The 11,952-nt window shown below is 40.5% G+C and overlaps 1 protein-coding gene across 5 annotated transcripts; it reads left to right on the plus strand.

Annotated features, from left to right (window-relative positions):
- The first annotated feature begins 168 nt into the window (after positions 1 to 168).
- On the plus strand, positions 169 to 10,639 carry BMI1 (BMI1 proto-oncogene, polycomb ring finger). 5 transcript variants are annotated; one of them, XM_033852438.2, is made up of 10 exons: positions 169 to 717; positions 5,552 to 5,682; positions 6,032 to 6,128; positions 6,729 to 6,784; positions 6,872 to 6,922; positions 7,083 to 7,191; positions 7,272 to 7,317; positions 7,745 to 7,843; positions 8,212 to 8,292; positions 8,383 to 10,222. In XM_033852438.2, exons 2-10 carry the CDS (start codon positions 5,571 to 5,573, stop codon positions 8,710 to 8,712), a joined length of 981 nt encoding a protein of 326 aa, XP_033708329.1. In that variant the 5' UTR covers positions 169 to 717; positions 5,552 to 5,570; the 3' UTR covers positions 8,713 to 10,222. The 5 variants fall into 5 exon arrangements, with proteins under 5 accessions (XP_033708329.1, XP_019788943.1, XP_033708330.1 ...); XM_019933384.3 differs by lacking the exon at positions 169 to 717 and adding an exon at positions 4,527 to 4,801 and having other exon boundaries at positions 8,383 to 10,639; XM_033852439.2 differs by lacking the exon at positions 169 to 717 and adding an exon at positions 4,527 to 4,795 and having other exon boundaries at positions 8,383 to 10,639.
- Positions 10,640 to 11,952: the final 1,313 nt, after the last annotated feature.

An 11,952-nucleotide genomic window follows, 5' to 3' on the forward strand; every position in this document is an offset into this window, starting at 1 on the left:
ACACTAATTCCCAGGCCGCCCTTAAGGAATGAGGGGAGCACGTGACCCGGTGGGGGGGCGGCGGGGGGAGGGGGCGGGCGGACTCTGAGCCATTTTGGAGCCGGTGTCAGTTTCCACTCTGCCTTCAGCGGTGCTTTTTTTTTTTCCACCCTCCCCTCCCCCTCCTCAGCCTTCCTCCCCTCCCCCCGCCTCTCCGCACGCACACACACGGCGCCCCCCACCCCCCTCCTCCCCCCACGGCAACTATGAAATAATAATCGTAGTATTAAAGGCAGAGATCGGGGCGAGACAATGGGGATGTTGGCGAGGGAGCCCCCATCCGGATTAGAAACACCTCCCAGCCCCGCAGAATAATACTGATCGCGCCCCCTCCGCGCGCTCCCTCCCCCGAGTGCGGAGCGGGAGGAGGCGGCGGCGGCCGAGGAGGAGGAGGAGGCCCAGGAGGAGGAGGCGTTGGAGGCCGAGGAGGAGGAGGAGGAGGCCGCGGAGGAGGAGGCCGAGGCGGAGGAGGAGGAGGAGGCCGGGCTCGGGAGGCAGCATGAGCCGAGCGCGGCGGCCGCGGCTCCTCTCGGCTGCGCTCGTTGCCCATTGACAGCAGCGTCTGCAGCTCGCTTCAAGATGGCCGCTTGGCTCACATTCATTTTCTGCTGAACGACTTTTAACTTTCATTGTCTTTTCCGCCCGCTGCGATCGCTTCTCACCGGCTGCTTTTTCCGGGTACGTAGGAGGCGAGGCGCCTCCGGGACGGGGCCTGGGGGCGGCGGGGGTCGCGCCGGGCTCGGACCGGCCGCCGGTGGACTGGGAGCGGCCCCCCCGCGCCTCGCCCGCGCCGGCCGGGAGGGCGCTGACAGCGTGGGCGCCGAGCCCCGCGCCGCCGCCGCCCGCCGCCCGCCGGCCCCGCGCGCCGCCCGGCCCCGCGCGCCGCCCGCGCCCGCGAGCGCGCGCCCGCCGCCGCCCGCCGACTCCCGCGGCGCCGGGACCGACCCGCAGCCCGCGCCGCCGCCGCCAGCCGGCCTCGGCGCCGCTCCAGCCGCCGCCCGCTCCAGCCCGGACGCGCCGCGCGCGGCCCCACGTTTTAGTTCCTTTCTCCCCCGAGCGCCCCTCTACACCCTCGCGACGCACATGGCCCCCGAGAAGAACACTTCTATTTGCAGCTTCTGCGGCTCTCCCGGCCACGGCGCCTTTTGTTGAGAGGTAGATTTTGATGAAACGGGGACGGGTGCCTGAAATCGGGAGCTGCTTGGGTCAAGTGGCTTCCCTCCTCTCCCGAAGAAAGGGCTTTGGAGGGGTTTAAACAGCCAGAGAACGCCCCCATTTTATAGGGACGGGTTGCGTGGGGGGCAGCGATCCCGCCAAGGTGGATGTTAGGCTGGTGAGAGCCCGAACAAAAATGTTATTAACTTAAGTTGGAGGGACACTTGTGAGAAATTGGATGGCTTGTAAGATGGCGGTTCCCAGTTGTTTCCAAGGTCTCCTGCGTTTGTGTTTAAAATGGTAAAGTTTTCAAGGTGTTATTTGTTGGGAGTCTTGGATAAGTTCTTCAAACATTACTTGGGACGTGCTCACTGGGAAGTGGGCATTTCAAATTTGGAGCTTTTTTTGGAGTGATGATGGTGAGTGGACGTTAGTCTTGCAAGAGGTTTCCTCTCTTTCTTTCTTTTTTCCTCTTTTTGTTTTTTTCTCTCTCAGAGACTACAGTTTTTCTCTCAACCTCTAGTATGGGATGCACTTAGAATCATGACTCAAGTCCACAACGTTTTACAGGTTTGGTAAATGTCAGCTTAGGTCATGTGGTGAGGAGATGCTTTGGAAAACGAGCACTAAAAAGTTGATGGCATATGTTTACGCAGTCTTTTGGGTTTGACAGCCGTATAGCATGATCTTTTTCCCAAAGATTTACAGTTAATAATTGGAAGTAAACAAGTATAGAGACTTTGATCATTCCCAATTGCAATAAAAGGATTTAGTGGGCTTAGTGGTCACGGTTCAGTATTTGAAATACAAGCATGTATTAACCCCTTCCCTTAAAGTAGGCAAAATTCTGGGCATATTATTCAAATCCAAGTGTAGGTTGGTAATGCCTAGAATGTTATGAGTAGTTCAACCTATATTTTATAGGAAGCTTAACCCCCAAGTTCTGGAAACATATTATATGCTACGCTATAGTCTTGAAACCTAAGGATGCCAATTGTTAACAGCATATGCTAACTTATGAGACTATATTAACATTTGAGTTTTATTTTAAGTAGAATCCCTTAGAGGTTGATTTTGTGGGCAAACATATATTTTTTTAATATTTGAGTTCATTCCCATACATCTGCCCCAAAGTGCAAAGGTGTTTGAAATAACCTACTTGTGTAAATTTACACCTGGTATCTTTAAAGCCATATAAGTCACTGTGTATGCATGTGTGTATGTATACACACACATATACACACGCTTCTGTAAGAAAAGTGAGCATTTAGTTGTACTTGAAAAATCCATTAATGTTCTACCATCAAGTCCTTGGATGTGCATTAAGTGCCCCCAAAGGTAAAATTCTCCCTAGAAGTCAAGTTAACCCAAAGTTTACCCATACTTGTATTGGCCTGGGAGCCCCAACTGGGGTTATGGAGTTCATTTGCATGTGTTAGATTGCAATAGTCAAGCTGATTGTTAACATAAGAACTTGCTTCTGTTTTCCTTCATTTTGACATTACTGGTGTTAGGCCTCCAACTAAAGTGACAGCCCCAACTGAGTATGTTATAATGGCAAGTTTAAACTATTGAGTATTTTTTCCATTGTATGTTTGGTGCATTTTTGCTTGCTTAACTGGCAGTTCTGTGGTGGAACCTAGAAGGTTTTCCTTTCTAAGGTGCAAGAGATTGTTTCTGAAACCTTATCAAGCATGTCAGATGTTTTGGAAGTCTTCATTAGGTTCCCAGTACTTTCAAGTGGTATATAAAGATAAAGAACTGATTCTTATACAAGTAACAAAGTGGTATTTACTAGCATTATAAATGGTTATAGGGTTGTGGTCAAATTCTTGTGAATTGAAGTAGAGGAGTTGTGTGAATTAAGACTTAAAATGAATTTGAAAGGGTTTTGGTCAAGTACATGAGACTTAAACGTTCAAAGCCAACCAGTAGATAACCTTTCACTGAGGTCTGATTGTTCTGTGTGTTAATATTTGTGTTTGTCTGGTGTTGATTTTATGTAAAGTAGAGGAGAAATAAAGGCAGCTGTTTTTATTGATGCCCCTTCCTGAACTTCATGATCGGTGGCATTAGTGTGATGTGCTTTTGCAAGGGGACAGAAGTATCACCTTGCTAACTATCTTTCTAGTAAAGGTCCTGCTGTTTCATAAGGAGAGTTTTCTTTGAGAACCAAGAAGACTTGTCTTTAATCACCAAGTACAATAGAATTAAATATTGCTACTCTTTAGGGACACTGCTCCATCCACAACTCCTCTGTAATCCCACTTAGATTTATATTAACAATATGTTGACAATATTCCTCTAAACAAGTCATCCAAAGATAACTGAGGAGTCACACATGACGTTTTCTGGTTGAAGTCACTGGTTGCCACTGTGGTCACTTTTCATAAAAGAGGCTTTGTTTTGTTTTTACCGGTTTTTTTTGTTGTGTGTGTGTATTTTTTTTTAGTACTCTAAAACTTTTAGTTTCAGCCATTGAGCTGTGTTGATTAGTATTTCCCTCTCCTGCATTAAAATTCCCTGAGAATTAAAACCTCAGATGCATCTTCAAGTTTCACAAGTTCCTAGATTTCTGTTCAAGGCAGCTTTGAGAATGTGCTTCAGATAAGTCTGGAAGCTTAGTCTTATTTCAGATTCTGAAATGAATGAAGTGGGAGTAAGAAATGCATTTTTCAAGCATACTGCACGAAGTAATTGACTTCCCTGATTGTCCGCTATTGTATTGTTGCTGACAGTTCCCCACCGTGACTTTTCTATAACATACGATATCTGTTGGGAATAGCATTTCATTGTGTGGGGTTTGCATGGAGGTGAGGCTGAGAAAATGACATTTGTTTTTCTCTGCTCTCGGTGCTCTGGGTTGACAAGGTGTTGATTTAGCGTTGGGAATGGGCTGGTCACATGGTTCTTTACTTATTGTCACTGCCATCGATTCAGGTAGTTTTTCTTGCCTCTATCCAGCATAGCTCAGGTAAAACACAAGGCTTTGCCCACTTCTTGTCTGCTATGAAACAGATTTCAGTTTTCAGCCTTTCCAAAACTTTGTATCGCTCATCCTAATCTACAGAAGAACTTCCTATTAGAGAAGAAAGCTTTAAAGAGTTTCAGTTCAATAAACATCTCTGCAATTTGAGCCCTGACGGTTTCGGGCTAAGTGCACAGTTGGCAATTCTCAAAAGATCCCTTCATGAAATTTTTGACCTAGTGATTGCTAACAGGAGAGACCGAAAGAGTCAAGATCTGAAAGAAGCTCTTCGCGCCGAGTCGACGTGGAAAGAGGCCCCCAAGAGTGTCCGAAATGGCCGGAGTGCGGTTTGCATTTTCCTTTACCACTGCACGCTCCGGGGTCCCCCAGGCTGTCTGCCGGGTCGCCTCGGGCCAGAATCCTGCTCCCCAGCGCGGCGGGCCTCGTGGGGCCGCCCCACCCCCGCGCTGCGCGCCCGCACCCCACCCCGCCCCCGCGCGGCCCCGCCCCCGCGCCGTGCCGGCCCCTCCCCCGCGCCCGCCGCTGCCGCCGCCCGGCAGCCCCGCACGCCCGCCGAAGCTACGGGCTCGGCCCGGCTCCGCGCGGAGTTGCAGCGGTGGCCGGATGCCAAGTGTAAGTGTAAGTTGCTATGGAAACCCCGACAGAGGCGAGTTCCGAATCCGGAGCGAGACGGAGCCCCGGGCGCCGCCGGATCCGCCCCTCCGCATCCCGGCCCCCCGGCCCCCGGGCGTCCGCGCGCTCAGGCCCCAGCGCGAGGCCGACTCGAGGTGCTTCTCCTGCGGCCCCAGCACCCAGCTCCGGAAATGCCAGGGATGCAGATAGAGCAGAATTTGCTTTCCCTTTGTATCGCGTCAAAACGTGCCTGGTTCTGGTTGCCGGAACCGCTTAAAACAACCAGAACCCCTGGGAAGCCAGGGCATGCTCCTGGATTTTCGATCGAAGATCCATAAGGAAGTTTTACCCTAAATTTGGAGTCCTGGAACAAGCCCTAGCGGTTGGTAAATATCTGCGGGGAGCGTGTAGCGTCTGCAGCAGCCGTGGGGCTGCTGGGCTGGAGGACAAATGGAAGAAAGAGACCCGAATGCTCTCAGCTCCCAGCCCCCACCCCAGACCTTTTCTTCTCCCTCCTGGAATGACCTGAGGAACCAGAGATTACTTTTCTTGGATCCTTTTTCACCTTTTCTGTAGAACTGATTGAGGTCTGATCAGTGAATTCTTTCTGTAGAAGACGTTGGGACAGTCCAGCTGCACAGTGTTAAACGAGTTTTATGAACTCCTTCAGCATTTCAGAGCATATAGTTACTGGGAGTTGGAGATAATCTCGAATCTCTTTCTGTGAATTATGGCCAATATTTCTTTGTCTTGCAGGATCTTTTATCAAGCAGAAATGCATCGAACAACCAGAATCAAGATCACTGAGCTAAATCCCCACCTAATGTGTGTGCTTTGTGGAGGGTACTTCATTGATGCCACAACCATAATAGAATGTCTACATTCCTGTAAGTACACAGTTTTAGACCTTTTCTTGTGTCGTGTATATTTAACATCTTGTCCTGAAATTTGAAAACTAACAATTCCCACTGTCCTTGAGAATGTTGGTACAAAATGAAGAAGTTGTTTTCCGCTCTTGCATTTAGTGACTTTTTGTTAATGCATATTTAATAAAATACTGTATAAATATAAATTGTATAAGTGTTCTCAGGATATTAACTGAATTTGTTTATTTAATTAGAAATGCCTTTTGGTATTTACCATTTTGTTACTACTAGTTCTCTATTTCTGACACACTAATTTTATTGCTTAGCATCTACTTCCTGAACTTTAAAAAATTTGTGTTTTTATTTCTAGTCTGTAAAACGTGTATTGTGCGTTACCTGGAGACCAGCAAGTATTGTCCTATCTGTGATGTCCAAGTTCACAAGACCAGACCACTACTGAATATAAGGTAGGAAAATGTTTAAAAACATTGTTTGTAATTGCATAATTATTGAATTTAGTGTTTATTTCTTCACACAAAATTTACCCTTCAGTCACCGTCTAATGCGTGTACTTTGTAGAGGAGGATAGCCCTTAATTTCTTGGCCATTTTAATGATGACTAACTTTAAACAGAGTTCAGTATTATTCAAGGGATTTTAAGATTTTTTAAAATCATTTTTAAAAATGGAATTAGTTCTCCATTTTTGCATTGCTTTATTGACCTTGTGACAGGCAAGAGTGCATGTGTTTAAACTGCTTCCATTCTCTCCTCTTTGTTCTCTTTCATATTAGCTAATTCAGTAATTTGGAAGGCACACTTTTCTTGACTTAGTGAAATGTGAAGAATTTATTAGTGAGTATAAAATAGAGTATTCTACTAATTAAAAAACAGTGCTACTACATAAAGAAGTTTTATCATAATTATCATGTTGATGTAGTTATAGACAGTGTTACAATCAAGTAAAATACTATAACAGAGAAAACAAAGAATGTTTAAAAACTTAATAAACATTTTTAGTTTTTGCCATATTAGTTGATAGTTTATTTTCTAATTTATTCTTTTTCAGGTCAGATAAAACTCTTCAAGATATTGTATACAAATTAGTTCCAGGGCTTTTCAAAAGTGAGTAACTTGCTTAAAAATGAATTTTTAAAAAGTATTTATCAGTTTTACCTGCTATGTTTAAGTCTTTTTTTTCCTCCTCTTTAGATGAAATGAAGAGAAGAAGGGATTTTTATGCAGCTCATCCTTCAGCTGATGGTAAACTCTTTAGAGGGGGAAAGACATTTTATTTGGAGGGAGAACTTATCCAGTAAATTATTAAAATTAAGCTTAAAAGTACCAATTCCATTCTTCTATATGTATAATATTTAATTAAATACTTAATTCTTAAAAATTGAATTTAAAAATGTCTTTATAGCTGCCAATGGCTCTAATGAAGATAGAGGAGAAGTTGCAGATGAAGATAAGAGAATTATAACTGATGATGAAATAATAAGTTTATCCATTGAATTCTTTGACCAGAACAGGTAAATTCTTTAGGAAATGTGTTTTATGCTAATATATTTATTAGATACATTGTTTGCCTAATAAATTATCTGTTTCTTAGATTGGATCGGAAAGTAAATAAAGACAAGGAGAAATCTAAGGAGGAGGTATGTTCCATGATACAAAAACACATAGAAGATGCATTGTTTGGATTCTAGATTTTATGAGGGTGTATGTTGCTCTTTAGCATATCCTAGGGTCAGATGTTGCTATCAAATAGAAGAAAATCATCACGATTGTTGTTTAAGAGTGATCTGTATTCAATAGTTACTAGATAGAATTTATCTTATATATGATTACTCTTCTTACAAAATATTTTCAGTAATTAATGTTTAATGCTTTGATGTACTGAAGGAATCTGTTCATTTAGTATTTATAATAATAGCAAACTCAAAGTATAGCTGAGAACTTAGTCAAATCTCAGCTTTGGTATTCGTACCTTTTGTCATACTCAGACATCTATTTTTTTTGACTTTAAAAAAAAATCTTAAAGTTAGGAATTTTAAAAAATTATTTTTTTAAATATGCTCTTAGGTGAATGATAAAAGGTATTTACGATGCCCAGCAGCAATGACTGTGATGCACCTAAGAAAGTTTCTCAGAAGTAAAATGGACATACCTAATACTTTCCAGGTATCTACTTTATAGTCTTCATGCATTCTATGTAAATCTTTAAAAAAAAATTTCAATGACATTTTTCTTTTTGGATTCTAAACCCAAAAAAGCAACGGAATTTTTTTTTTAATTTAGTACTTTATTTGGAAATCGCTCTTAAAATATTTGGTATGGATTCTGTTTTATGCTGTGAAAACAAATCCCTTACTAATTTCAAGAAATGTTTTCCCTCATTTGAAGTTTCCAGAGGGATTCTTTCTTTGTCCAAATGTTTGGAGAAAATGTTTTTTAAATGCATTTTTGGATTCTATTTAGGTGGCCAAAAAAATCTAGATTTACCATCATTCTTTGTGACACTTAATAATTGAAGTGTTGTTTTTCAACAGATTGATGTCATGTATGAAGAGGAACCTTTAAAGGATTACTATACACTAATGGACATTGCCTACATTTATACCTGGAGAAGGGTAAGTAGCGTACCTGATGCTCGCAGGTTATTTTTGTAGACTGTACTTAAAGATCTAAGACTGATTTTTTTTTTCCTCTTAACTTTATAGAATGGTCCGCTTCCTTTGAAATACAGAGTTCGACCTACTTGTAAAAGAATGAAGATCAGTCATCAGAGAGATGGACTGACAAACGCTGGAGAACTGGAAAGTGACTCTGGGAGTGACAAGGCCAACAGCCCAGCAGGAGGTATTCCCTCCACCTCTTCTTGTTTGCCCAGCCCCGGCACTCCAGTCCAGTCTCCTCATCCTCAGTTTCCTCACATTTCCAGCACTATGAATGGAACCAGCAGCAGCCCCAGCGGTAACCACCAATCTTCTTTTGCCAATAGACCTCGAAAATCGTCAGTAAATGGGTCGTCAGCAACTTCATCTGGTTGATACCTGAGACTGTTGAGGAAAAAAATTTTAAACCCCTGATTTATATAGATATCTTCATGCCATTACAGCTTTATAGATGCTAATACATGTGACTATCGTCCAATTTGCTTTCTTTTGTAGTGACGTTAAATTTGGCTATAAAAGATGGACTAGATGTGATATTCATATGGACGTTAATTGAAAAGAAAGATTATTCTCGAAAGAATTGATTTCTGAGAAAGCAGGCAAGATGTTTTTCTGTGTGTTAGGACAGATGTGAAATGGTTTCTGTAACCATTGTTTGGATTTGAAAATCTTCTGCAGTGGATATAAACATTGGGCCATAGTTTGTTAATCTCAACTAACGCCTACATTACATCCTCCCTGATTGTTCTTGTTATTATGCTGTTTTGTGAACCTGTAGAAAACAAGTGCTTTTTATCTTGAAATTCAACAAATGGAAAGAATATGCATAGAATAATGCATTCTATGTAGCCATGTCACTGTGAATAACAATTTCTTGCATATTTAGCCATTTTGATTCCTGTTTGATTTTTACTTCTCTGTTGCTACGCGAAACCGATCAAAGGAAAGTAAACTTCAGTTTTACAATCTGTAATCCTGAAAGCGGGTACTACCGTTTATTTTACTGACTTGTTTAAATGATTCGCTTTTGTATGAATCAGATGGCATTATGCTTATTGTACAATGCCATATTGGTATACGACATAACAGGAAACAGTATTGTATGATATATTTATAAATACTATAAAGAAAATATTGTGTTTCATGCATTCAGAGATGGTTGTTAAAATTCTCCCAACTGGTTCGACCTTTGCAGATACCTATGTTTGAGCCTTATCACCATAGGATATTTTTAATGTGGATATTTAATTCTAAATTTTGTTCCATTGGAAGCGATTGGCATATCGTAATACTGATTTTTCTCTAGTAATACCTGTTTACTTTTAAAATTAATAGTTGCATTAAAGAAAAACTTTGCACTAAGGAAATTGGAAATGCTTTCTTCATTTCCCATTGCTTATGATGGAATTAATGTGTTTTTAAAATGCATATTGATCGCTGTAATTCTAAAACAAATATTTTAAATAAACCAGCAAATTGCTGGAAGAAGGCATTTTATCTAAAATTATTTTAATATGTGGCGTAGTGGAAATTTCAAACTTAAGAATTGCTGTTACAGTTATAAACAGTGGAATATGCCCTCTCTGTAACGTCTGGAAATAGAAGCAATTTATTGTGAGCTTCTACAGGTATTAGTTTTTAAATACAGTGAGCATGTTGAATTTAAAGTATGAATATCCCCAACAATTTTCAGTTTGTGTTTTGCTTTGGTCGAACTTGTTCATCACCCATCAGTTATTTGTGAGGGTGTTTATTCTCTATGAATATTGTTTCATGTTTGTATGGGGAAATTGTAGTTAAACATTTCATTGTCCCCCGTCTGCAAAAGAAGCACAATTCTATTGCTCTGTCTTGCTTATAGTCATTAAATCATTACTTTTACATATATTGCTGTTACTTCTGCTTTCTTTAAAGATACAGTAAATGAAGTTTTATGAAACCACAAAATACATATATTTTTATTTTGACCTAAATTTGTACAGTCCCATTGTAAGTGTTGTTTCTAATGATAGATGTAAAATTAAATTTCATTTGTAATTGGAAAAATCCAATAAAAAGGATATTCATTTAGAAAATAGCTAAGACTTTAATAAAAATTTGATATGAAAAGCACAATGTGCAGAAGTTTTGGAAACCCTATTGTGGATTACAACAGGTAAAAGCTGAAGAACATCCATTGCTGTCTTAGTGATGTTGCTGAGAGTACATGCGTTGTTGTATAATTGCTTGAAAGCCCAATTGAAAGATGTATCTGTTTATTTACTCTACAATCTTTGAAGTAAAAGTTACCCATGTTTGCCAATTTTGGTGAATTTAACTTATTTTTCTAGGCTTTTCTTCTCAAGTTGTTCATGATGTTATCTAAGACAAGAAAAAAAAGTTAATGGAAGTTTCAAGTGATGTTTTTATTTTGGATATGACTGTGTATATAAAAAATGCAAAAGTATTTTTCAAAGGCTAAAAACTTAAAGTGCTAGTGGATTGTCATTTGACTTACACAAAACCAAGTCATAGGATCAACACAGAACTCAAAGATTTTACATCTCAACCTTTTTATGGACTTATTTTTGAAATTACTTAGTAAAGTATCAGATATTGCATTTATGGCTTACCTAACACTATTTCACCATATTTGAAAACATGTCCATTTATTTTGTTTGAAAGAGGAATTTCCCCCCTACTCAATTTGAAAATTGCTTAAGCTTTAAAGGCTATTTCAGCTAAAATTTGTCTTTTAATAAAACGAGAGTATAATGTTTTGTATTTTATAAGCAGCCATCACGGGTTTGACAATTAGGCTTTAAAACTTTTGCTGAACTACCACTTAAAATTTCAATGTTACAAAAACCCATATCAAAGCTGCTAACTTTGTAACTCTTAGCAGTCAAGGCAGGGTGCGTGAAAAGTCGGCTTTAAGTTTGGCTTTTGCTATTGAACAGTATTCTGGGATTCTATACCACAAAGTTAGAGCTAAAAATATTCCACAGAAAATGCCTAAATTGATTTCACAGATTTTGGCTTAAATGCAAAAAAAGAATGAGGCTGGTTGCTGGTGTATAAATAGTGATCTATCTTGCTTTACACATGCATACCACTTTACAAATACCTTTTTGCTTTTAAAATTGCCGGCCGTTAATTGCTCTGAGTTGAAAAAAAAAGTTGCCCTTCAGTTGACTTAACCTACCAACCATATTGCTTTGTTTCCTTATCCATATGTGCAAATGTTAGGACCTTTGGAGGTACAATGCAACAGGCAGAGTAAGCTGATAGGGACTTTCCTTCACCCTTTCCTCTTATTCTTTTCCCAATATTGGAGTTGCAGTTCATTTGTGAAGTCTTTCCGTACACTCGTTGTATAGGCCTATCAAAAAGTTTTGTTATGAAACCTTAATAGCCATGTAAAAGGAATCCATGTGAAATACTACTTGCACTGGCCAAGAAGAAATGAAAATGTTTGGTTTTTGAGAAATAGCTTAATGGTAATCTTTGGAGGAGATGGGATTTTAATTTTAGAAACAATTTGCACATGGAACCTAGTCTCCTTTAGAATCCTGAGGTGAAGGAAGTGTTATTTTTGTTCATTTCTCTTTATATTTTAAAGGTTTTAAAGATATA

This window comes from Tursiops truncatus, chromosome 2 (assembly GCF_011762595.2).
Source record: "Tursiops truncatus isolate mTurTru1 chromosome 2, mTurTru1.mat.Y, whole genome shotgun sequence".
Taxonomy (NCBI): Eukaryota; Metazoa; Chordata; class Mammalia; order Artiodactyla; family Delphinidae; genus Tursiops; species Tursiops truncatus.